General features: G+C 44.8%; 2 protein-coding genes across 4 annotated transcripts in view; one reads left to right on the top strand and one right to left on the bottom strand.

The window, feature by feature from the left end:
* LOC118400996 (mitochondrial inner membrane protease subunit 2-like) overlaps positions 1-25,440 on the top strand; it is a 152,320-nt gene that overhangs the window by 108,470 nt on the left and 18,410 nt on the right. For both annotated transcript variants that reach the window (XM_035798080.2, XM_035798081.2), the window contains 2 exons: positions 21,040-21,105; positions 24,199-24,301. In XM_035798080.2, the coding sequence (XP_035653973.1) occupies positions 21,040-21,105; positions 24,199-24,301 (169 nt within the window). The remainder of the gene's footprint in view (positions 1-21,039; positions 21,106-24,198; positions 24,302-25,440) is intronic.
* LOC118400995 (leucine-rich repeat neuronal protein 3-like) lies at positions 663-18,224 on the bottom strand. Of its 2 annotated transcripts, none has more exons than XM_035798076.2 (2): positions 17,718-18,224; positions 663-3,484 (listed from the first exon to the last, which is right to left on the bottom strand). In XM_035798076.2, exon 2 carries the CDS (start codon positions 3,111-3,113, stop codon positions 1,002-1,004), a length of 2,112 nt encoding a protein of 703 aa, XP_035653969.1. In that variant the 5' UTR covers positions 3,114-3,484; positions 17,718-18,224; the 3' UTR covers positions 663-1,001. The 2 variants fall into 2 exon arrangements, with proteins under 2 accessions (XP_035653969.1, XP_035653970.1); XM_035798077.2 differs by lacking the exon at positions 17,718-18,224 and adding an exon at positions 17,287-17,536.

Below are 25,440 nucleotides of genomic sequence, written 5' to 3'. Positions count from 1 at the left end.
ACACACACACACACACACACACACACACACACACACACACACACACACACACACACACACACACACACAACACACACACAGAGTACAGTGTGTGTATACACACACGCACTCCTACTCCCAGGTCATTGACAAAACACGTCCTCCTGCCTGAGATTGCATTTTGGTAACAGTGTTAAAATGTCCGCCTTCAAGGGCAGTCCCAGTAATTGTGTTTGTCTACATCACTCTGTTTTTCTCTTGCAATGTTTAGACCGTGACATGGAAAGATTTATGGGACTCATATTTATGAATTATAACATTTTCCATTTCATGGACAACTGAATGTTATTGTTGAAGGGAGCTTAGATTGTTTACTTTCAGAGTATCCCAATATCGTATTCAGATTGTCCTAAGCAAATCATCCTTGAAGTTGGGTCTTTCATGATTACAATTACAATGTACTGTTTTTAATGAAAAACGTGATCATAAAATTGTTTACATCATATACACTGTTATTGTCTACTAATCTAACACGTTTTTCCATTATAAACTGTATATGAGCGGTATTTCTTAATGATGATCCTTGAGTGTTGATTAAACAGCACAGGAAATATTCCTCATTGTGGACCACAAAGACATCTCCACAAGGCGTTATAAAGCACAAAGCCATAACAGAGAGAGACAACAGTCTTTGTGCTCTGCTTTATTCCAGTTGCACTTCATGAATGACAGACCAGTAGCCACGTATATCACAATCTAGATACCGGTCTGTGAAAGTTTTTTCCGCAACGACACAAATTTGTTGTATAAAATAGTCTATGGGTCAGAGTTTAGCTGGTTAAATATTTAAGCGTGAGGGCTCCGGCTTCTGATTCCATCGTATTACAGGAGTTTCAGAACGCGGTGTCCTGTCATTGTCATGAAATGAGGGGGCACGAATCAACATAGTTCTGTGTCCATCACTATTTCACCTTGTTTAAAATCCAGAACATTAATTTTCCTTCTCAAGGATGTTTCTTACATTACATGGAGTTTTCTGGCAAGTCTATCACTGTCGCCCTCACCTTGACTCCAGCCACACAGAGTTCCGTGAGAGAAGAGGCGGAGCCGGGGCGGGTGCTAGGACTGAGCAATGACTGAGATTGGTCCACCATCAACTTCCTGTAAAATTGTTGGCTTTGCAGAGATGTGTATATGAGAGAGCAAGCCACAGCGACCACAATGAATAGCACAGCACAGGCAGCCATCACCACTGTGTTCCACGTTTCCCTGCTCTCTACGGGGTGAGCCAGTCCCTTTGTGGTGACATTGATACAGTCCCTGTTGTGTCCGAGTTGCATGCTCATGACTTCCACACAAACCCGGTACTGGGTGGAGGGGTTCAGGTGGGTGAGACGGTACTCCTTCACATCGGATGGTACTCTCGCAGTGTGTGCCATGGAGGGGTGCTTAGCATTTGCCACTGTGAACCACTTTATATTGGATACAAGACCACCGTGAGTGTTATCCCAAGACACTGAAACAGAGTTGGGCTGCACTGATCTAACGTATATATGTAAAGCGTTAACAGAAGGATGTGGAAAGTATCTGTCAACCACCACCAACACAGACTTAAGGTCTGCGCCAACAAGATTGTGAGCGACACAGGTGTACAGTCCTGCCTCACGCTTTGTAATGTCATAGATTTCAAAGGTCCCCTCTGGATGCATGTAGTGCTTATCAGACACACTGTTGGGCAGGACTCTGTCCCCAGAGGGGGTGACCCAGTAGATCTCTGGCTCCGGCTCTCCAAATGCCCGGCAGTGCAGCGTCACCAAGCTCCCTCTCCCGACCGTGACTCGATCTGGAAGGCTCCCAGGTGAGATGAGTGGGAGGCAGATCTCGGTCATCTCCCGGAAGTGAACCTGACGGACGTGCTGGCCCTGGTACTCAGGCGGCTCCACGCAGAGGAGGGAATTGGGCTCCATGAAGCGTACTCCGGTCTGATTCATGTTGATCCAGCGGATGACGCAGTCACAGCGGATGGGGTTGCTGTGCATGCTGACCTCGCGCAGGTTGGGCAGGGAGTCCACAGTGCCGCGGTGCAAAGCGCTGAGGGCGTTGCTGTTCAGCATCAGCGTCTCAAGTCTCGGCAGCTTGTGGAAGGCGTTGGGATGGATGTAGGACAGCTTTGGGTTGTTGGTGGCCTCTATCTTGGTCAGCTCTGGGAGGTTGTTCAGGGCGAAGCTGTCAATGGACACCAGTGCAGGCATGCTGTTGATGCCCAGCTCTTTGAGATGGAACATGTCCACAAAATCCCCTCTCTGAATCCGCTCAATGGGGTTCTTGTTGAGATCCAGAAACTTCAGGTTCTTGGCTTTCTTCAGAGCAGCCCGGGGGACTCTGACAAACAGGTTGTCGAAAAACGAGATGCTCTCCAGATTGTCGAGGCCGACCAGAGTGTTGTCCGGGATTTCGGACATATTCATCCTGGCCAGAACCAAGCTGCGTAGGTTGACCAGGGGCTTAAAGTTCATGTCTGACAATTGGACGATGGGGTTCTCCCCAATCATCAGGATCTCAAGGCGGGGTAGTGGCTGGAACCACTCCCTGCTGATGCCCCTCAGACGGTTGGAGTTGAGATGGAGCCGCAGGAGCCTCCCCAGCCCCTGGAAGGCCCCAGGACTGATGGAGGAGATCAGGTTGTGGTTGATGTAGAACTCCTGGAGGTTGGGCAGGGACGGGAGACAGCTATCTGATAAGGCCGGAACCCAGTTTTCTTCCATGTGCAGTGACAGCAGATGGGGAAGAGGACCCAGACGGACATTGCTCACAGAGGATATGTTATTCTGGGATAAGTCTATATCTGTGACATTAGCCAGGTAATCCAAAGGTTTCTCGATGCTGATGATATTGTTGGTCTGTAACAATAGCACCTGTGTGTCTGAGGGCAGTTTCTCTGGCAGTGTCGATAGGCCTAAATCATTACAGTCCACCGTGGGAGCCTCTGTATAAATAGAGCTGGGAGAGAACCAGGGTCGTATCTCACACCGGCACAATGCAGGGCAATGAGCAATGCCCCCCTCTGAGGCCAGAACAAAGGCAGTCAGAGCTAGCTCCGCTAACAAACAAGCCACAAACGCAGTCTCCTTCATCTTGGCCCACTATTCCCTTCAGATAGTAATTGGTCCTTATGGAGTCTGATGTTAGCACTGTTAACTTCACAAATAAAGGCTCATTTGTTACCGTGGCCAGACAGAGCAGATTTCTGCTGTCACCTGGTCCCCAAAGCTTTGGCCCTGTTGTAGTCGTTTCGTCCTTGGCAGAGAGGAGAGGAGCAACCTTTCAATGTACCCTGCTCCAGTTTGGCAGGCAAGCTGGATGTGTGAAGGTCAATGTATCCTTCAGATGGCCGGACGGTGAAGCGAAGGAAGGGTTGAGGAGGAATGCTCTGGCTTGGGCTGGATCACTCTGTCTTCCATAATTGTTATCCTCAATCACTGTCGCTCCTTGTGTCAATTTCCATCTGGGGAGAAAATGGACAGAAAAAATCAGCTCAGTACAACAAGGCATTATTGAGAGACTGAGGCATGTATTGACATTCAGGAATATTGACACATTCAGTGCTCATTTGATTTTATTGCTGTCACTTTGCCATCAAAATGAGAAGTTATGGTTGACTTGACCTATATATGTATATTATTTGATAAGTTGGAGACTAATAATGGATGCGTTCCAAATGGCACCATTATTCCCTATATAGTGCACTACTTTTGACCAGAGCATCATGGGCCCTAGTCAAAAGTCGAAACACTACAGGGAATATGGTTCCATTTGGGATGCACACAATAGCACTGGAGTCACTCAATATCACTGAAGGGCAAGAGATCTGCTGGAAGATCTGAATTTTTAAACAGCGATTCATATCTTGCTCACAGCAGTAAAACAACCCCCCCCAGTTTTACCATACTCCCCAATTAGCTGAATTTCTCTCTGCCATGAATATATTAACTATTCACATGCACACATCAACTCTCTCTCTCTGTTACACACAACCACCCATGGAGAACGTGGTAGCTGCAGCTCAATATGGCGACCGGAGTACAGCATGGGTGTGTGGAAAGTCAAGTAGTGGGTGTGTGGAAAGGAAAGTAATGGGTGGGTGGAAAGGAAAGTAGTGGGGGGTGTGGAAAGGAAAATAGTGGGTGTGTGGAAAGGAAAGTAGTGGGTGGGTGGAAAGGAAAATAGTGGGTGTGTGGAAAGGAAAGTAGTGGGTGGGTGGAAAGGAAAGTAGTGGGGGGGTGTGGAAAGGAAAATAGTGGGTGGGTGGAAAGGAAAGTAGTGGGTGTGTGGAAAGGAAAGTAGTGGGTGTGTGGAAAGGAAAGTAGTGGGTGTGTGGGAAGGAAAGTAGTGGGTGTGTGGAAAGGAAAATAGTGGGTGTGTGGGGGAAGGAAAATAGTGGGGGTGTGTTGAAAGGAAAGTAGTGGGGGTGTGTGGAAAGGAAAATAGTGGGTGTGTGGGAAGGAAAGTAGTGGGTGTGTGGGAAGGAAAGTAGCGAGTGTGTGGAAAGGAAAGTAGTGGGGGGGTGGAAAGGAAAGTAGTGGGTGGGTGGAAAGGAAAATAGTGGGGGGGGTGGAAATGAAAGTAGTGGGGGTGTGTGGAAAGGAAAGTAGTGGGGGGTGGAAAGGAAAATAGTGGGTGTGTGGGAAGGAAAGTAATGGGTGTGTGGGAAGGAAAGTAGTGAGTGTGTGGAAAGGAAAGTAGTGGGGGGGGGTGGAAAGGAAAGTAGTGGGGGTGGAAAGGAAAATAGTGGGTGTGTGGGAAGGAAAGTAGTGGGTGTGTGGGAAGGAAAGTAGTGGGTGTGTGGAAAGGAAAATAGTGCGTGTGTGGGAAGGAAAATAGTGGGGGGTGTGTTGAAAGGAAAGTAGTGGGGGGTGTGTGGAAAGGAAAATAGTGGGTGTGTGGGAAGGAAAGTAGTGGGGGGTGTGTGGAAAGGAAAGTAGTGGGGGGGGTGTGGAAAGGAAAGTAGTGGGGGGTGTGTGGAAAGGAAAGTAGTGGGTGTGTGGAAAGGAAAATAGTGGGTGTGTGGGAAGGAAAGTAGTGGGTGTGTGGAAAGGAAAGTAGTGGGTGTGTGGAAAGGAAAGTAGTGGGTGTGTGGAAAGGAAAGTAGTGGGTGTGTGGAAAGGAAAGTAGTGGGTGTGTGGAAAGGAAAGTAGTGGGTGTGTGGGAAGGAAAGTAGTGGGTGTGTGGAAAGGAAAATAGTGGGTGTGTGGGAAGGAAAATAGTGGGGGTGTGTTGAAAGGAAAGTAGTGGGGGGTGTGTGGAAAGGAAAGTAGTGGGTGTGTGGGAAGGAAAGTAGTGGGTGTGTGGGAAGGAAAGTAGTGGGTGTGTGGAAAGGAAAATAGTGGGTGTGTGGGAAGGAAAATAGTGGGGGTGTGTTGAAAGGAAAGTAGTGGGGGTGTGTGGAAAGGAAAATAGTGGGTGTGTGGGAAGGAAAGTAGTGGGGGTGTGTGGAAAGGAAAATAGTGGGTGTGTGGGAAGGAAAGTAGTGGGGGTGTGTGGGAAGGAAAGTAGTGGGGGGTGTGTGGAAAGGAAAATAGTGGGTGTGTGGGAAGGAAAGTAGTGGGTGTGTGGAAAGGAAAGTAGTGGGTGTGTGGAAAGGAAAGTAGTGGGTGTGTGGAAAGGAAAGTAGTGGGTGTGTGGAAAGGAAAGTAGTGGGTGTGTGGAAAGGAAAATAGTGGGTGTGTGGAAAGGAAAATAGTGGGTGTGTGGGAAGGAAAGTAGTGGGTGTGTGGGAAGGAAAGTAGTGGGTGTGTGGGAAGGAAAGTAGTGGGTGTGTGGGAAGGAAAGTAGTGGGTGTGTGGAAAGGAAAGTAGTGGGTGTGTGGAAAGGAAAGTAGTGGGTGTGTGGAAAGGAAAGTAGTGGGTGTGTGGAAAGGAAAGTAGTGGGTGTGTGGAAAGGAAAGTAGTGGGTGTGTGGAAAGGAAAGTAGTGGGGGGGAGTAGTGGGGGTGTGTGGAAAGGAAAATAGTGGGTGTGTGGGAAGGAAAGTAGTGGGTGTGTGGGAAGGAAAGTATTGGGGTGGGGAGTAGTGGGGGTGTGTGGAAAGGAAAATAGTGGGTGTGTGGGAAGGAAAGTAGTGGGTGTGTGGAAAGGAAAGTAGTGGGTGTGTGGGAAGGAAAGTAGTGGGTGTGTGGAAAGGAAAGTAGTGGATGTGTGTTTCTTCTTCTGTTTCTTACCACACAACTTTGTCTCCCGTTGTTGTTGCCATTCATGCCCTCCTCATTGAGTAGACTGTATGTGCATATATCCAGGTGACATCTATATGGTTTTCAATATGAGTTATTTCTTGTGTAGGCTGCTATTCTACTTGAAATCAAATCATGGGAGGGGGAAAAAATGCCACGTTAGTTACTGCCGGCGACACGATCGTGTCAGGTCTCCCGGTTGGCAGGCATGTCCATACGACACCGGTGTTCTGGTCGGGCAGCCCAATCAGCCATGCAAAACGGTCCTCAAGGCATTTCAGATTCTGCCAAAATAGCTCCGAAGCTTGCCACAGGACTTGTTCTGTGACTCTTCTTCCCTATTGCATATTTATGATGAGTTGAATCGGGTTTTGCTTGTGTCAACTGCACATATTGATGTTTTGATTCATTTAGGACCTTGAGGGCAGAAGCCCAAGGCTCTGTGGGCCATGGTAGAGGAAGCTGTCTATAAGGCTATACGAGCAAGGCTGCTGAGGAAGACGCACTATGACCAAGCGTGCCTATATTAGCTTGTTTATGGCAGTCAGTCAACACACGCAGGTGGAACCAAGTGGTGGAATAATTTTTTTTGTGCCTAATGGTCTCCTGCTCAGCCATCTGTGTAGGACCTGTGTACAGATTTTGTCCAAGCTGCTCCATGTCTGATATTATACAACATGTTGAATATTCACACACATTTGGTGTTTTTATTTCAAAGCTTTTTATGTTAAGTGTTGAAAGAAGTACTAAGAGACAGTGAGCGAGTTAAGTGTGGTAGTGCTAGCTGTCATTTGCAATGACCGTTTTGTAAAAGGAAATGGTTTCATTGGATACTCCTTGGTTAACTAAGAGTCGACTGATTCTAGAGAGGCTCACACTAATTGAAGTACTCCTGTTTGCTTCCGCGATGCTCACGAGCATTTCTACACCTGCATTGCTTGCTGTTTGGGGGTTTTAGGCTGGGTTTCTGTACAGCACTTTGAGATATCAGCTGATGTACGAAGGGCTATATAAATACATTTGATTTGATTTGATTTCCCGGTTAGTTATTTCATCTGGAATCCATAGCGGTGAAACTGACACGTCCGTTTGGGGTATTGCAACAACAAAGACGTTACTTCAAACAAAGAACACTGTCCGTCCCCCCTCTGACATCATAACACGCGTAATAGAACAGCAGAGTATGTACCGCCATTGTTTCTTCTTTTTTTAACCTCGAAGCTGGATGCTCATTTCCTCAAAAACAAAACAAATGCGCCTGGGGCTGTTTTACATACAGTGCCTTGTGAAAGTACTGTACCTTCCACTCTCAATTCGATCAAATGGAGACTTGAGAGGTGTTATATGCTCTTCCGTCATGATGTAGCCAACACTGCTTGCTTGTGTTTTCACATTGGCGATAACACCATGCACCTTTATAACATATTGTCCAGTTATTTAACGTATTTAACTCCCTTAGTGATTTCACTTATGCCGCAGAGTAGTTTCAAGATGCAACAGCAGAACACTTATTTAATGTACCTCTTCTCGCTCTCGCTCTCGCTCTCTCTCTCTGAGATGACATTGCCTCTCTGAATTGCTGCGATTACATTGTCCCAGAATCGGTTTCAGCAGATCAAACAGAGGAAAGAAATACCTGTTTTTTCTTTAACAGTGCATGGAAGTAGGAGTTGTGGCCATGAGGTTGAGGTAACGGGAAACAATTGACGTCTGTGGAGCCATTTGTGGTGCGGGAACAGAGGGAAAAGTCCACTCAGTCAGCCGCATGCCCGTTAGTAGAGTGCATTGCATTACCAAGTACCAAATGCTGCAGTTGGGCACAGTGCAAAGGCAGCTTTCTTTAAATAAACCTCAACTCTACCAAAATACAACACACTTAAATAAATCCCTTCAAACACTACAAAAATGGAATTGTGTTTGTTACTTATAAAAGGGAGAAGAATATGTTCTAATAATAAATGCCATTTATCAGACACTTTTATCCATCCATTTTACATATGGGTGGTTACTGGGAATCGAACCTGGCGTTACAAGCACAATGCTCTGACAATTGGGCTGCAATTTACGACAACAAAGTTGCTAGCATGCTAACAAAGAATAGCTTGGAAAGCTTTATAGCTATATAAAAGCGATCTACCTCACAATTAAATGATTGTACTATATTTAACCCTGCGAGGTTGCATGCCACAGCATTTTTAAGTGCTGAATATTGACATTCTCCTAATGGATTATGGGTGTATGGCAGAAAGGAAGGGGGGTTGAGATGCACCTAAAATATTGATGTGCCTTTTCATACAGTGAAACAGGCTCTGTGCTGTGAGGCCTCAGTGCAGTGAATTCCTTCCATCCACCTCCTTATGTGGTAAACATCTCATAAAGTGGTCCCATTCCACCATGTTTTATTCACAATCCATTCAGGCTAGCAGTGATGAGGAGCAGGTCGCAGTGACAGGGGTTATGATAAACAGTATGCCAAGGGGATCTGGTCATGTGAACATTTTAAGTGTAAGGATTTTTCCATAATATCTGTGTGTTATTATCTAGCCCCCTGGAGAACGGATGAATCACATTATAAGACCAAAAGACAGAGTCACCAAACTGGCTATGTGACTGCAACTCCCCTCCTCTTAATATACTACCAATTAGCTACAGTGCCTTCAGAAGGTATTCATAGCCCTTGACTTATTCCACATTTTGTTGTGTTGCAGCCTGAATTCAAAATGAATTTAATGCACACACATAATGACAAAGTGAAAATATGTTTTTAGAAACATTTGCACAGTTACGGAACATGAAATACAGAAATATCTGTATTCACACCCGAGTCAATACAAGTGAGGATCACCTTTGGAGGCGAATACAGGGTGAGTATTTCTGGCTTTTGCACACCTGGATTGTACAATATTGCACTTTTGTTTCTTTAAAGTATTCGAGATCTGTCAAGTTGGTTGTTGATCATTGCTGGACAGCCATCTTTCAGTTTTACTTCAGTGATTTATTGAAAACAGGATGCATGTTTTGGAATATTTGTATTCCGTACGGGCTTCCTCCTTTTCACACTGTCATTAAAGTGCATTTGGAAAGTTCAGACACCTTGACTTTTTCCACATTTTGTTACGTTAGCCTTCTTCTGAAACAATAAAATCTACATGCAATACCCCATAATGACAAAGTGAAACAGGTTTGTCATTTTTTTGCAAAGTTATTAAAAATAATAAACAGAAATACCTTAAACATAAGTATTCAGACCCTTTGCTATGCGATTCTAAATTGAGCTCAGATGCATCCTGTTTCCATTGGTCCTCCTTGATGTTTCTATAACTTGATTGGAGTCCACCTGTGGTAAATTCAATTGTTTGGACATGATTTGGAAAGGCACACACCTGTCTATATAAGGTTCCACAGTTGACAGTGCATGTCAGAGCAAAAACCTAGCCACAATGTCGAAGGAATTGTCGGTCAAACAGGAATGTTTCGAGGCACATATCTGGGGAAGGGTACGAACAGCCAAACTGAACAATTGGGGGAGAAAGGCATTGGTCGGGGAGGTGACCAAGATCCCGATCGTCACTCTGACAGAGCTCTAGAGTTCCTCTGTGGAGATGGGAGACCCTTCCAGAAGGATAACCATCTCTGCAGCACTCCGCCAATCAGGCCTTTATGGAAGAGTGGCCAGACGGAAATCTCTCCTCATTAAAAGGCACGACAGTCCACTTGGAGTTTGCCGAATGGCACCTAAAGGACTGACCATGAGAAACAAGATTCTCTGGTTTGATGAAACCAAGATGGAACACTTTAGCCTGAATGCCAAGCGTCACGTCTGGAGGAAACCTGGCACCATCCCTACGGTGAAGCATGGTGGTGGCAGCATCATGCTGTGGAGATGTTCTTCAGCGGCAGGGACTGGGAGACTAGTCAGGATCGACGGAAAGATAAACAGAGCAAAGTAAAAATAAATCTTTGATGAAAACTTGCTCCATAGTGCTCAGGATCTCAGACTGTGGCGCAGGTTCACCTTCCAACAGGACGACGACCCTAAGCACACAGCCAAGACAACGCAGGAGTGGCTTCGGGTCCAGCCAGAGCCCGGACTTGATCTCGATCGAAAATCTCTGGAGAGACCTGAAAATAGCTGTGCAGCCACTCTCCCCATCCAGTCTGACATAGCTTGAGAGGATCTGCAGAGAAGAATGGGAGAAACTCCCCAAATGTGCCATGCTTGTAGTGTAATACCCAAGAAGACTTAAGGCTGTAATCGCTGCCAAAGGTGCTTCAACAAAGTACTGAGTAAAGGGTCTGAATACTTATGTAAATGTGATAAGTATTTAACTTTTTTACATTTGCTAAAAAACTGTTTTTGCTTTGTCATTATGGGGAATTGAGTGTCAATTGTGTGTAGATTTAAAAAAAAAAAACGATTTAATACATTTTTGAATAAGGCTTGTAACGTAACAAAATGTGGGGAAAGGGGGGGTCTCAATGCGAAAGCACTGTATGTTAGTATTGTGGAGTAACTACAATGTTGTTGATCCATCCTCAGTTTTCTCCAGTCATTAAAGATTGGCCTCATGGTGAAATCCCTGAGCGGTTTCCTTCCACTCCGGCAACTGCGTTAGGAGGGACGCCTGTATGTTTGTGGTGACTGGATGTTTTGATACACCATTCAAAGTGTAATTAATAACTTCACCATGCTCAAAGGGAAATTCAATACACCCGTATATGTTTTTTAATTTTTTTTAATCTACCAATAGGTGCCCTTCTTTGCAAAGCATTGTAAACATTGGAAAACATCCCTGATCTGAGCGGCAGCGTAGCCTAGTGGTTAGAGCGTTGGACTTGTAACCGAAAGGTTGCAATTTCGAATCCCCGAGCTGACAAGGTACAAATCTGTCGTTCTTCCCCTGAACAGGCAGTTAACCCACTGTTCCTTGGCTGTCATTGAAAATAAGAATTTGTTCTTAACTGACTTGCCTAGTTAAATACAGGTGAAAAGCAAAAAGATATTTGATGTTGAATCTGTGTTTGAAATTCACTGCTGGACTGAGGGTATCTTACAGTTAATTGTATGTGCAGAGATGAGGCAGTCATCGAAAAACCATGTTAAACAATATTATTGCACACAGCGTGAGTCCATGCAACTTATTATGTGACTTGTTAAGCACATTTTTACTCCTGGACATATTTAGGCTTGTCATAACAAAGCGGTTGATACGTACTAATTCAAGACATTTCAGCTTTTCATTTTGTAAAACTGTCTAAAACCAATTCCAGTTTGACATTATGGGGTATTGGGTTTACTGTAGGCTAGTGACATTTTTTAAATTCAGTCTGTAACACAACAAAATGTTGTTAAGTCAAGGGGTGTGAATACTTTCTGAAGACACTGTGTATCCCAGCTGGGAGTCTGTTTGTGGTCTTTCCATCGACAGACCATGCCCTCTGTTGTTCTGTGTTACACAGTCGACCATGCGCTCGGTCATACCCTTCCCACCTCTCTGCACCCAAGGGAATTATTGATCCCTCTCCATCTCTCAGCACCTCTCTGTTGTGTAGGATGTTAGAGTCTTAACTACATCAAGAGGCCACAGCCTGGCCGTGTGCATGCTGCTGATGCCTCAGGGTGGGTGGGGGGGCGGGGGTGGAGTGAGCTAAGTGCCCCTCTTTGTCTATGGCCCCCACCCCCATGTCTTTTCATTGATTAACCATTAAATCTGTCCCAGCTAAAACTGTGTTCCTTCAACGTGACCTGCTCCCCTGTGTTTCCGCACAGTGCTGCCTGCTACAATATCACAGCCTGCTATGTAGCCTAAGTCAACGACAACAACAACATGTTTTGCCTGCGCAGCCTGCCACGAAAAGCTGCATTAGCTATGCTAGAAATGTGCCTGTCATTAGCATTAGCAGTATGACTACATTTATTAGGCCAGCCTATTGTGTGGTACCCATGCATAATGTCATCTGAAGAGGAGAGCTTCCCTCTCACATCTGCTCAACGCCGCCTGCACATAATCAGCAAGTCAACAATTCATTAGGGATCGGTGTTAAGCTGTCAGCTCCCCACGGTGTCCTACCAGCCCTTTCCTCCTACCTACCCACCCCATCTCCTATGGTCTACTGCCACACACAAGCACACATGCGTGCACACACCAGACACACACACACAAGTAAGGTGCACATGTACACATGAACTGCCTGTTATTTGTATGTATAAACCTTAAATCAATAAGTTTTTTGTTTGGTGCAATGGACAAGCCACATGTACATTTTTCACTTTGGATTAAGCTAACAATATGACCGATCATTGCATTAATACCTAATGCAATACATTAACTGGAAATGCTTGGGGTGTTAGATGTCACCATTCCCTTTCCACAGGCCCAGGTAGGACTTGCTCTGCTGCGCTGACTGAAAAATGCATGGCGCTTCAGAATCCAAGTCATACCTGCTGGGAATGAGTTTTCCCAGTGTATCAAATCAATCTTTGTTTAGCCCATGAATCCATGTGCTACGGTATATTGATATTCCCATAGTGGGGATTTTGTAGGATAGGTAGGTCGTGTGGCGTGGTTTCCATTTGGCTATTTTCTTTATTAATATAAGCAAGGTTTTCATGAATGAATTGATTGTTTTCACGCTAGTCTAAATCTGTCTTTGGCTCTGACAAGGCATGGTACAGATGTCGGATCTTAACTTGATCAATCTTTTGTCGTGGAAAATGTTCGTGCGCATCAGGAAATTCAAATGAGCCTCATGAAACCCACAGTTCTCTTTCTATCCATGTGGGGGCAGTCTAGTCATTTGGACCAGTGGAGCCATATTTGTTCATATTCTGTAGTCTATCCATTGTCACATAATGAAGTGTGAAAATCGAGTTCAATCGTGGCCTGGGGCGCACATACACTGGGTGTACAAAACATTAGGAACACCTTGCTAATATTGAGTTGCATCCTTTTTGTTCTCAGAACATGCCTCAATTCGTCGGGGCATTGGGCTCTACAAGGTGTCAAGTGTTCCACAGGGGTGCTGGCCCATGTTGACTCCAATGCTTCCCACAGTTGTGTCAAGTTGACTGGATGTCCTTTGGGTGGTGGACCATTCTTGATACACACGGGAAACTGTTGAGCGTGAGAAACCCAGCAGCATTGCAGTTCTTGACACACTCAATCCAGTGCACCTGGCACCTACTACCATACCCCGTTCAAAGGCACGTAAATATTTTGCCTTGCTCATTCACCCTCTGAATTGCACACATTCGCAATCCAAGTCTCAATTGTCTCAAGGCTTAAAAATCTTTTTTTTTTTACTTGTCTCCTCCTGATTTGAAGTGACATCAATAAGGGGTCATAACTTTCACCTGGTCAGTCAATGTCATGGAAAGTTTTGTACGCTTAGTATATAGGCCCACACAGTTCTGGCTCAAATAACTCATTCCCCCCGGTTGACTAGATTTGGACAGTCCAGGGATATTTTACCCCCGATCTTGATAAGAAATTACCATACCAGACACTTTCATTTTAGTCCGTGGCTGAGGATCCAACTTTTTCAGGATCTTAGTCTTCTGGACAAAAAGATCCGGAGCTTCCAGAAGCTTCTGCACATGTGTACATGTCGAGCACAGGCTACTCAGACGAATGGTGCTCGTTTTAATACACTTAGGTCAAAGCTGAATCAATGTCTGCAAGATCACATAATGATTGTATTCTACAATACAGAACCAAATATAATAGCGTAGTATATTGTTACCGTAAGACAGAAGACACCACCGCATACAATCGTGAATATTAATTCTAAGTTTTACTGGTGAAACTTTCATACATTATCTGCATACAGTGCATTTGGATTCCGAAAGTATTGTTACGTTACAACATTATTCTAGAATGGATTAAATTCATTTTTTTCTCATCAATCTACACAAAATATCCCATAATGAGAAGGCAAAAAAAACACATTTTCACATAAGTATTCAGACCCTTTGCTATGAGACTCAGAATTGAGCTCAGGTGCATCCTGTTTCTATTGATCATCCTTGAGATGTTTCTACAATTTGATTGGAGTCCGCTTGTGGTAAATTCAATTGATTGGACATCATTTGGAAAGGCACACACCTGTCTAGATAAGGTCCCACAGTTGACAGTGCATGTCAGAGCAATAACCAAGCCATGAGGCCGAAGGAATTGTTTGTAGAGCTTCGAGAGGATTGTGTCAAGGTACAGATCTGGGGAAGGGTACCAAAAAGAAGAAGTTTGGAACCACCAAGACTCTTCCTTGAGCTGGCGTCTGGAGGAAAACCTGGCACCATCCCATTGGTGAAGCATGGTGGTGGCAGCATCATGCTGTGGGGATGTTTTTTTTTTCTTCAGCGGCAGGGACTAGGAGACTAGTCAGGATCGATGAAAAGATGAACGGAGCAAAGTAAAGAGAGATCTTGATGAAAACCTGCTCCAGAGCGCTTCGGACCTCAGACTGGGGGCGAAGGTTCACCTTCCAAACAGGACAATGGCCCTAACCACACTGCCAAGACAACACAGGAGTGGCTTCGGGACAAGTCTCTGAATTTCCTTGACTGGCCCAGTCAGAGACTGTAATTGAACCCGATCGAACGTCTTTGGGGAGACCAGAAAATAGCTGTGCAGTGACGCTCCCCATCGAACCTGAGAGAGCTTGAGAAGATCTACCCAAATGCATGTGTGCCAAGCTTGTAGCATCATATCCAAGAATAATCAAGGCTGTAATCGCTGCCAAAGTTGCTTCAACAAAGTACAGAGTAAAGGGTCTGAAATCTTATGTAAATGTGATATTTCAGTAATTTCTTTCTTAAAACCTGTTTTTGCTTTGTCATTAATAGGGTATTGTGTGTAGATTGAGGACATTTTTGAATAAGGCTGTAACGTAACAAAACGTGGGAAAAGTCAAGGGGTCTGAATACTTTCCGAAGGCCCTGTCTTAACCATTTGATTTCATTCAGTTTGACAGGGACATGCATTTAGATCTTGAGTTATCGTGTTGTGAATGATGTAGCCTACAGTGAGATATGGTGATAAACTGTAGCATAGCCTACCTGTGTATTTGGCTAAGTGGCATGCCCTGTTGAGTTTTGGGCACGAGAGAGAGAGAGAAATGCTGTGTTTTTTTTGTGTCTTACAGTAACATTATACTATGCTATTATACCGTATTTGGTTCTGTTATGTAGAATACTGTGATCGTTATGTGACTGTGATCGTTATGTGACTGTGATCTTGCAGACATTGATGCAGCTGTGATGTAAATAATTGAACAAATTAAACAAGCACTATTCGTCTGAGTAACCTGTTCTCTACGCGTGAAGTAGAGAATATACACATCCGCAGAAGCTTCAGGAATAAATGGCGTTTCCGCGATCTTTAGTCCCGAAAAAGTTGGATCCGCAGCCACGGCGTTTATTTTAAAGACAGTTGGTGTTTAATGGATAACGTAAATAAGGACGGCTCCGTTTGTAGAGCATGGTGCTTGCAACGCCAGGGATTTGGGTTCGATTCCCAAGGGGGACCAGTAAGGGAAAATGTAAATAATTTAAGATAAGAGTATCTGCTAAATGACACACAAAAAAGTTATATATCAGTAGGCTACACAGTTTCCATTCATATGAAGTATCAAAACGATTGCCTAGCACTGAGAGCGAACTCATGATGCTCGGCGCCAAAGCATGCTGCAAAGACCACTCATCTACAGCAGTTCAAAATGCTCTAGCAAGCCGTGGGAATACTTGATGATAGAAGGTTGGTTCGTGACGGCCTCACCAAATCGTAGCCTAGGTACGGTACTACATTGTACAGCCTTCAAACACTGCTTCCAGCTGCCCCCTGGCGGCAAATTCTAAATTTTCAATATTAATTCAAATCCTCCTGCAACGAAATGGGTCAAATTAAGACCTGACATCTGTAGGCTACACAAGACTTTGAGGTTTGCATGTGGATATCAAGTCAAGATTCCAGTAACAAATTGAAACTGCTTGTCATGAATAATTCACGTCTCATAGTAATGCCATCTCACATCATTTCAATTCGCCTGCATTTTATGTTTGGGATAAACTCAATATACAGTAGTGTCTGTTGAGAGATGCAAACATTACCGCCATTATTCTAGCATGGAATGGTGTTGCGTGTGAGGTTACAGTATCTTGTAGCAACCTATTCATCCTATTCGTTCACTTGTTTCTGTGCAGCCTGACACTCGGATAGTGTTTCGCTTTAGTGCGGTCTGTTAAGACTGACATCAGAGATTGACCGTGTACACTTTCACTTTTTTTCTCACACGTGTAAAGTGCTTGTATTGCGTTCTCTTGTGGATTCATCTCCCCCACCGGTCTACATAGAGACCCTTGGGAAAGCAGGATGGCCAAAGAGGACTACTGTATGACGACTGCTTCTTTAAATATATGCAGAGCCAGGATATTCAGCGTGATATTGGTGCATTTTTAGGCATTTGTATGCATGATTAGGCTAATTCTGACCCCATTTAGTAGCTAATGTTGTGACAGTGCTGAATGAGGTCTGCTGCTCCCTAAAGATGCCTCAGTATGATGATGTTTAATTATGAACAAGCCCTAAATACAGCCAGAGTGATGGGAGACGGAGAGGGAACGAGGGGGAAAAGAGAGTGGGAGAGAGATGGAGATGGAGGGGGGAGCGTGTGCCGTTCTGGTAAATTAGGCAGGCAGTGGTGGGAATGTCTTTTCCGATGGTTAGAGGATTACTCCCAGCACTCCAGCGCTCGCCTCATATTGACCTACCTCACCTGGATTCCTTAAAGACGCTAACAAATCTTAAATAAATCCTCGTAGAAATCCTATATCTTCCTCCTCTTGGCACACACAGCCAAATAGTGTTTAACTTTAGACACATCCAGTATTTATGTGTTATGATGTGCTTTCACTGAAAACGGAGGGGGTTCTATTTTACCTGAGGCTTATTACTGGTTTACCTCGTTATATTCTGGTCTTTTCTACTGACGGCAGATTCCCTGTCTTGTCTTCCTATCTGTTCAAGCCCTGACGGACACACGGAGGCGAGTATACTTCAGGTCTGTTCTTTTTCTCAAATGTACCTGTAGAGCGATGCTGCCGAGAGGACACCACGTCCATTCTGCTCCAGCCAGAAACCCACATCTGTCTCATTTGCTTTCAAAATACACCAGAAAATCAAAATGTCACCAGAAGGGAAAGCCCGGCGCAAATAACAGGTAGTTCCCTCTCTAAAACATCTGCGGCGCCTACGTATTCATCCAACCCGTGCATAAAGTATCAACAACAAAAGCCCGTGTTGGACTGAGCAGCTTTCTCTTTCCTCAATCCTCCCCCTCAGCCAAGCCTCCCACATAACCATAGGCTGTGCCCTCTGCCTTCTCTGCTGCAAACTCCCTCCACACTCAAGGACTACCGCAGTGCCACACTGAAAACCAGACCTCTGTCGTCCCCCCCCCTCCCCAACCAACCACATATGACTCATACACATAGGCGAGAGAGATTAGTAACTTACCCGCGGGAGTGAGCCCCCTCACATACTGTATTGAGCGGCAGCAGGTATTCACCTCATGGCTGGGACCCATGTTTTAGAGCAGCAGTCCAGCGTGACACCCGTGAGACTCAGATCACAGCCGGTTTTTCATGTGTATTTCCAAGTCCAATAGTCTTCTTCTCCTTTCGTTGTGTGAGAGGCAGAGGGAAAGAGAGAGAAATGGGAGAGGGAGGGAGAGATGGGTAGCTCCAGCTCTGATGCTGTTCCACTGTGTGTGTGAGAGAGAGAGAGTGAGAGAGAGAGAGTGAGAGAGGCTCTGTTAAGTTAAAGATGCTGGGTACAGAGCAGAGCGACGGGGCGGGCGCTGTTCCCTGTCTATCCCTCCGTTTCTCCATTGCGGTTAGAGAGCAGATCACTCAGCTGATCAACCATCACTCTGCCCTGCTGCTGCCAGCTCCACTGTCATTAATAACAGAAACGTTTTGGAACCAACAGCTCACTGAAGACGGGACATTCGGGTATTCGTGCGGCTGAGTCTGTTTCTGCGATCATGTGGACTTTGTTGCTCCTTGCTGAAAACACCTGAAAAAAGGTGTTGTGGCAAACAAGTATTTAGTTGCCATGGCAACACCACCCTCCCTGCAGCAGAATGGAAAGAACAGGCTTGGAACCTCTAACCATGGCAATTTGACTGGTAAAAAACCTTGAGCGGGCCTCCTAAGAGATCTTTCAATCAGTGTAAACTTAAAAGATTAAAGCCAGATATAAGGTACACTACATGACCAAAAGTATGTAGACTGCTCGTCGAACATCTTATTCCAAACTCATGGGCATTAATATGGAGTTGGTCCCCCCTTTGCTTCTATAACAGCCTCCACTCTTCTGGGAAGGCTTTCCACTAGATGTTGGAACATTGCTGCGGGGACTTGCTTCTATTCAGCCACAAGAGCATTAGTGAGGTCGGGCACTGATGTTGGTCGATTAGGTCTGACTCACAGTTGGCGTTACAATTCACCTCAAAGGTGTTCGATGGGGTTGAGGTCAGGGCTCTGTTCAGGCTAGTCAAGTTCTTCCACACCGATCTCAACAAACCATTTATGTATGGACCTCACCTTATCCAAACTGTTGCCAGAAAGTTGCAAGCACATAATCATCTAGAATGTTGTTGTATGCTGTAGCGTAAAGATTTGCCTTCACTGAATTTAGGGGCCTAGACCGAACCATGAAAAACAGCCTCAGAACATTATTCCTCCTCCACCAAACTTTTCAGTTGGCACTATGCATTCGGGCACGTAGCGTTCTCCTGGCATCCACCAAACCAGATTAGTCCATCGGACTGACAGATGGTGAAGCGTGATTCATCTCTCCAGTGAACGTGTTTCCACTGCTCCAGAGTCCAATGGCAATGAGCTTTACACCACTCCAGCCGACGCTTGGCATTGTGCATGGTGATCTTAGGGTTGTGTGCAGAAATTGGCTTCAGCATGTAGAAAAATCTCTACACCGCCAAGATGGGGGGCCTCTAAAATAATCTAAAAAATTCAGTCATGCCGACCTCGCCAATTGCCAAGCCCCATGCCACGGCCACCACCTAAGCTCATTTTCGATCCAGAGAAAACCCTGGATAGGATGGCTGCCTGGTATTGTGATGCAATCATTGTCATGGTAATGTAGAATGTTTGTTCAATTGATGTTAACTGATGTGGCTTATGCAATGGAATGTTTTTTTTGTAATGTCAGTTGAGTTGAATCAACAAATCACAGCACATATTGATCGATACACTTCCTGCTTTGATCCTCGCAGCGGCTGCCAGTCCACACATTATATTATCATTGACTTGAATAGGGATACCCGTTCTATTCATTCTATTTCTATGGCAGCACATGCAGTCAGGAGAGGAGAACATGTGCTTAAAACAGATGTTATGTATAACAGTTTTTTGTGTTGCTATTTGAACGGTTATTACGTTGACCGTGGTCATTTGGCTGGCCAATTACCATCATCCAAAAATCCATGACCGTCACAGCCCTAATACACACACACACACACAGCCTCTCTAGAGACAGGTTAACCCCTGTTTAGCTTGCGGGCTCTGTTCTCTGAGCTGCCTGTAATTCTGATTGGCTGAGCGGGCTGCCAATCAGTCATGATCCCCTGTATCCCTGAGGCAAAGAGGGAGGGGGGTATGTGGAGGAGAAAGAGAGAGAGCAAATGTGTGTGTATGCGTGGGAGAAAGGGAGTGACAGTGTGTGTGTGTGTGTGTGTGTGTGTGTGTGTGTGTGTGTGTGTGTGTGTGTGTGTGTGTGTGTGTGTGTGTGTGTGTGTGTGTGTGTGTGTGTGTGTGTGTGTGTGTGTGTGTGTGTGTGTGTGTGTGTGTGTGTGTGTGTGTGTCTATGTATAAGTGTGTGTGTGTGGGCCTCTATGTATCAGTGTGTGTGTTAAAGGGAGGGAGAGGGAGAGCAGGGAGGGATGGAGAATGGATGTGGCTTCTTATTAAGACTGGCATTTCTGTTTGATTCTCTGGGCATTTGAAGGCAACGTTTAACAAACTGCAGTTTCTGTGGGTCATTATTCAATGCCTTTGTGTAGACGTCCCTCATTTGGCCAGACACTCTGAACTGAACACCATTTGTATCTCTGGCTCCCTGGTTGCCTCACATTTATCTATAAAACCTGTGGATGGAATAGAAGAATTTTGATCATTGTAATACTGTTGATCATGGCCTTGAACATCATGCCCAAGCGAGAGAGTGAAAAACGACAAATCTTTTCTAAATGACCCATTTATTAGACTGATTTTGTGTCCAGAATGCGAATGCCATTGCTTTGTATGTTCTCAAAAGGACTGTCGTTGTTGATATCAAATGAATCGTGTCCTCTGTTGGCTACTTAGAAGTATTTCGTGGCTTGGAGAAGGTCATCGGCATTGGCAATAATGGTTGTAGAATTCATTAACTGAGAGCATTGCGGTATTACGGGTTATTAAGGGTTTATTATAAACAGAAAGGGAATGAGCTCTCTCTACCATGGTGCTGCTATGTTTGTGTTCCCCGGTGGTGTGTGAGGTCCACATGTGGAGGGACGGAGGGAGGGAGGAGGAATGAGATCCTGGTACTTGAACCCACCCAATACTCACTGCAGTATAGTCCATTTCTCTGTCTGCTGGTGAGGAACACTGATTCCAGTTCAATCTAGTGTTGTGAATAGGGTCTTTTATTCATTTTGATGAAAGCGTGGAGTGAACAGGGTCGCTACCGCACAGGGTTTATTGGTGCTGTGAGCTGACGGATATATCTCTTCATCGCATATCTTAATTGATGTCATGTATCCTTATTGTTTCAGGTCTCCCAAGAACCCCCAGCAGAAGATCATCAAGCGGGTCATAGCCCTTGAGGGAGACTTCATCAAGTACGTACAGAATTCGCCCCCCGCCCATAGCTTTAACATATCAAACTTAAAACCTACGACACATTATACAGTAAAAACGGAAAAAAAAGGCAATTAAATAATGTAAAACAAAGGGTGTCTTAAAGGCCCATTTAGAGACTTCCTATGAGAAGACTGCTGCTACAAGGAAACTCATTGTTTACTCGGGAATTTGAAGCTCTGTCTTAAACCTCTATTTCTTATCTACCAAATCTTCGGGTGCCACTACTCGTACCACAATGTCGCCATGTGAATCCCTCTGGCAGCTATTTGTGACGGGTGCCGCTGAACAAATTACGAGTCACTTGTATTGCCTGGGAGGAGATGGATGAATAATTAACATGGGGGTTTGATGATGGCCTAAACTAGCTGAGGCTGGTGTGTGTGCGTGTGTGTTAGCCTGCGGGCCCGCCATGCTATAAATCACAGCTATGGTTTTAATCTTGCTACGCACAGAGACTGTCTGCTCTGCCTGACACAGGAAGAGGCCTCTCAGCCAATTATAGCCCTCTGAGTGGTGTGTGTGTGTGTGTGTTTTTGCTATGTGTATCCCTCTGAACTGAGCCCGTCAGAGATATAGAGGGCCATTTCGGAGATTCATCTCCAAACAATGATGGCTTACGGGACATAAATCACGTTGCAATCGAATCGCGGCTTTAAAAAACCCCAGAAAGCCCAAGTGTTACGCCACTGTATTGTCAGTGTTGCTACGCTGTGTAAAGCTGATGACTGGAATGGATAGATTGAGGGAAATGCGGAGTATATTCATTCATGTGAGGTGAATGAGGAAGAGCTACCTCAAGATGGAGATTCTGGTGTTCGTAGAGGTACGGAACAACCCAGTGCGGTGTGCCAGGCAGACTGTCAGACATGGCTGGTGGACAAGACTATGGCTGTGGGTTCCCATGTCCATGATAGCATACCGCTTAGGATGCATGTCCAACACATTTGATTCATTCGCAGTGGAATACTTCCTGGTCTAGATATTGAAACTGAACCTTTGACTTGACCTGTCCAATTCACCTCAGGCTTTTACACATCATCGTCGTCATTATCGTGTTTCATATGTCCCATTATCGTGTGTATCTGTGCCCTATAGGTCTCCCGAGTGGCACTGCATCGCGGTGCTAGAGGCGTCACTACAGACCCGGTTCGATCCCGGGCTGTAAAACAACAGGCCGGGATCGGGAGTCCCATAGGGCGGCGCACAATTGGCCCAGCGTCACCCGGGTTAGGGGAGGATTTGGCCGGGATAGGCCGTCATTGTAAATAAGAATTTGTTCTTAACTGACTTGCCTAGTTTAAACAAAGGTTAAATAACCTCCATCAAACCTCCACTGTACCAGGCAGCTATTGTTTAAACCTGCTACACTGAGAAGTAGAGAGTGCATACATTTTTAACACAACTCAATGTTGAGAATCTGCCCAAACTCCTGAACGCAACCTAAACCCTTTGTAGCTGCTAGACACTGCCAGGCAGTGAGTCGCATACAAACAGCATTAATACAGGGGTCTGTCTATTCGCTTTGAACTCTGTATATTCGCTTTGCTCTGCGTCCCAAATGGCACCCTATTTAGTGCACTACCTTTGACCCAGACCCAAAAAGCTCTGGTCAAAGTAGTGCACTATGTAGGGAATAGGGTTCCAGTTGGGGTGCAGCCTGTTTTTGTCTTCCCACAAAACTCAAGACTGTTCTTTTTTTCCTGAGCATAGCCGGGGGACCTGATTAGGTAACACTTTATAATAATGTTCATTAATAAACTATTTGATAAACTATTAATAAGTACGTAGTGTAAGCCCCATTTGAATAGTCATTTATTAATAATTGTATATGAACACTGCTTATAAATAGATGACAGATGTCTCGTTAAAGTTACTATAAAGTTTTACTGCAAACTATTCTACTGTACAAATAAGACGGGGACTATTTGGATTCTAAGGGATATAGTCACTAGATTTTGAAGTAGCCAGTATTTTGTTTGTCGCATTGCTTGTGTTCAGATGCTGTATGTAGACGCCTGACCCCTGACATTTAAAAGTCACTGAACTTCAGTTTGCTGGAGAACAGACAGGGCAAAAGGTAGCCTAGCGTTTAGAGCGTTGGGCCAGTATCCGAGAGGTCGCAGGTTCGAATACCCGAGTAGACAAGTTGAAAAATGTGTTTGATGTGCTCTTGAGCAAGGCACTTAACCTCAATTTGCTCCAGTGGCGCTATACTACTATGGCTGACCCTGTAAAACAACATATTTCACCACCTATCCGGTGTATGTAGCAATAAAAACATTTTTCCCCTCCCAGCAGCAAAATCAATATTTTTGTCCAAGGTCTAAAGAGTAGTCATTTAGGCTCCTGTAGCATTGCCCTGGAAAGGAATAGGAGAAGAATTGTCATTTTAAAAAGTCATTTCTCCCGTAATTTACAATGTTCCGGAGATGAACCATGCATCAGGGCTCAGTCACAGCTAAGTGCACAGGTGATTGATGGCGTACACCACCCTGTCCTCACGCCGCAAAATAGTTGATTGACACTAAACAAGTCTGGAGGGGAACTGATCAGATAGAGGTTACGTGCCAAAATCCTATTCCCTAATATAGTGTGCTACTTTTGACCAGGGCCCAATATAGGGGATAGTGTGGCGTTAAGGGACGCAACCAGAGACTAGACCTAAGGGAGTGTGCTGTCCTGTCCATATCTCATTAGTCATTACACACAATTGATGTTTGTCCTCATCTGATTAGATTTGATTTTTGTCTACAAAATAGTCTGATCTAAAGGGAGGATGACTGGCAGATGGATTATTTAGTAAAAAGGTGATACGCCACAATGAAACGAAAATGTCAATTTCCTTAATGCAGATGTAGGTAGATGAACTTTATTCTCAATTTAAGTTTTGCCTTTTGTCTTGTCTAATTTCAATGTGTTTATTGTTGTTTTCAATTGATCCCGTAGCTCAATCAATGTTAAAGACTGCCTTTCTTTCGTAGCTAGGTTCTGAAGTAAATGTGGGTTGTATTAACCTGGCTAATGCGTTTTATCCATGATCCAAACCTCCCGCCCTCCATTTCCCTCTGCAGGACGCTTGGCTATAAGAACCGCTATCTCAGGGTCCCTGATGGCCACTTTTGGATCGAGGGGGACCATCACGGCCACAGTCTGGACAGCAACAGCTTTGGACCGGTAAGCCACTTTTCTGCTCAGTCCTCTACTACTCAATGGGAATGGCACATGCCAGAGCCTTATACTTGGATATAAAAGACTTATATTTGCATATAAAAGCCTTATATTTGTATATAAGTACAAGGCTTTGGCCCATGCCATTGAAAAGCAAAGCAAAGCACAGCTTGTCTGAGTCGTGTCCAGCAGCTCCACATTTGAACTCCAACAATGGGGCCTAAAAAGACCCTGAGAGTCCTTAAAAGGAAAATAATTGAATAGCCATGTGTTGGAGAACAAACCTGGGTTCTAAATTGGTAATTTTTGTACTGCTTATTAAGACAAAGCTGTTCCCTTAGAGGAAAGAAACTCTGAACAGTTTCTCCATTATGGCAGGTAGGTACAGTTAGTGCTATTAATCTCTGGCAGGCCTCATTGGGCATGTGGGCCCGACAGCCTCTCCTGCCTGTGGAGAAAGAAGGCTTAGCGTATTTCATTGTTGTATTTTCCATACATATCCTCATCCTTGTCAGGTAATAACACATGTGTCTTGATAAGGGTCTGAAAGTAGTGAGGAGGAGTGAGTGATCGGGCAGCGAGGCGCTCTGTGCTTTTTGGGTTTTGACAAAGTATTTCAGGGAGCTGTCATTGGATGGAAGAAGGAAGCAGCAGAGCCGAGTAGAGGCCAGGGAATGATCTATCTGTAGCATTCCAATCCTAGAACGGAACAACTTTGTACTTGACATTTAACTGCTGCTGGTTTGTGGAGGGATTTATTTTCTGAAGTTGGTTTTGGATGGTTCCATGTCAGTCAGTACTCTCTCTGTCTGTTGCTGGATCTGAACATTGAATTATTTGGATAGAGTTTGGGTGGATTGGGGGTGATTTTGTGGATGACATTATTGTAAGCAGTTTTATCGGCCATGAACAGAATACTACAAGGGAACAGTTAATTTAAGGAAACCGTTTCCTCAACCCATTGTCTTATTATACCTTATTTCCCGTTGGATCTACAAGCCCTCTGTAATGGTTATATGGTTACTTCTTATCTAGGCCTATACAGTGCGGTACTGTATGTATGCACTATGACCACTATTCGCTCTTGCCTGCATGCTTATTAGGCCATCTCACCACCTCAATAAGAAATGCAGTGGTCATACTGA

This window comes from Oncorhynchus keta, chromosome 22 (assembly GCF_023373465.1).
Source record: "Oncorhynchus keta strain PuntledgeMale-10-30-2019 chromosome 22, Oket_V2, whole genome shotgun sequence".
In the NCBI taxonomy this organism is placed as follows: Eukaryota; Metazoa; Chordata; class Actinopteri; order Salmoniformes; family Salmonidae; genus Oncorhynchus; species Oncorhynchus keta.
Note: the sequence above shows the minus strand (reverse complement) of the source record. Positions and strands in the feature narration are given on the sequence as shown.

Coding starts and splice junctions, on each gene's coding strand:
- LOC118400995 (XM_035798076.2), bottom strand. CDS start 3,113: ATGAAGGAGACTGCGTTTGTGGCTTGTTTGTTAGCGGAGCTAGCTCTG.